Consider the following 954-nt stretch of genomic DNA (forward strand, 5'->3'; position numbering starts at 1 on the left):
CCCCCCCCCCCCCCCAATCCACCCCATCAAAGGCCCCAAACACTTTTCGCCGGGCTGGGCAACAGGCCAACAATGAGGAATCGGAACGCGGGGGCTTCCGCCGTTGCCACCGCCGCTGCAGACGACGATGAAGCGGTGGGACTGGAGCGCGGGCGCGCACTGGAGCTTGAGGAGCAGAGACACCTGCAGGGCCGGAGGGCCGCCTCAGCCGCGTGCGGGGCAGGGTGGGACGGCACTCGGTGTGCTGCGAGCACCGCGGGAGAGACAGAGAGCATCGCACGCAGCCGCACCATCGTGGCCTCGCTTAGCGCCTCGCCGCCGCACGCCTTTGCCAGAGCCGCCTCGAAGGCCGCCTCCCGGTCGCCGCCGTCGGCGGGCGGTGGCAGCGCTGCCGGCGGTGCAGGAGGCACCAGCAAGTGGATCCCGCCCGCAGCGAGCGCCCGGCCATAGTCGCGCTTGACCTACCGTGTCAAGCCGGCTCGGCGGTGCAGATGCGCACCGTCTCTCTTGCGCTCTGACGCTCGGAGGGCGATACCTCCTCCTCCCCTCCGACGTCCCCTCTCTCGAGCTGCACCGTCCCCTTGGTTTGCAGTCCGCCTGGCGGCGGAAGTGCCGGCGGCACGCCACGATAGACGCAGCGATGGAAGTACGTGGCAGCGGCCAGCCCCGCGCCCAGAGTGACGAGCAGCGTCGTCCAGTCGAGGTTGCTCGGGTCGATGGAGTGCAGGGACATTTATGTATGTGTTGGGCCAGCGCCCACCAAGCCACGCCGGCCAGAGAGCCGCACAGTGTCGTGCGAGAAAAGAATTGATCGCGCCCATAGGGTCGATTCCGCATGGTACGGGACCCCTCGATCGTCTCGCCCTCCCTCACTGGTGTGTTCAAAAGAATTTGCGTGCAACTCACGTGGTCCGTGAGAAGAGGCGGCAAGGGGGGAGCAACCGTCGCAACGGG

The 954-nt window shown here is 68.0% G+C and overlaps 1 protein-coding gene across 1 annotated transcript; it reads right to left on the reverse strand.

Annotated features, from left to right (window-relative positions):
- Positions 1–110: 110 nt before the first annotated feature.
- On the reverse strand, positions 111–733 carry EMIHUDRAFT_124874 (hypothetical protein; the record flags this gene model as incomplete). The annotated part of the gene is made up of 3 exons (XM_005762058.1): positions 111–183; positions 291–461; positions 500–733. Coding segments are annotated over 3 exons (478 nt in total), but the record flags the coding sequence as incomplete, so codon positions are not given.
- Between the last annotated feature and the right edge of the window lie 221 nt (positions 734–954).

Source organism: Emiliania huxleyi (genome assembly GCF_000372725.1).
Source record: "Emiliania huxleyi CCMP1516 unplaced genomic scaffold EMIHUscaffold_6970, whole genome shotgun sequence".
NCBI classification, from domain to species: domain Eukaryota; phylum Haptophyta; order Isochrysidales; family Noelaerhabdaceae; genus Emiliania; species Emiliania huxleyi.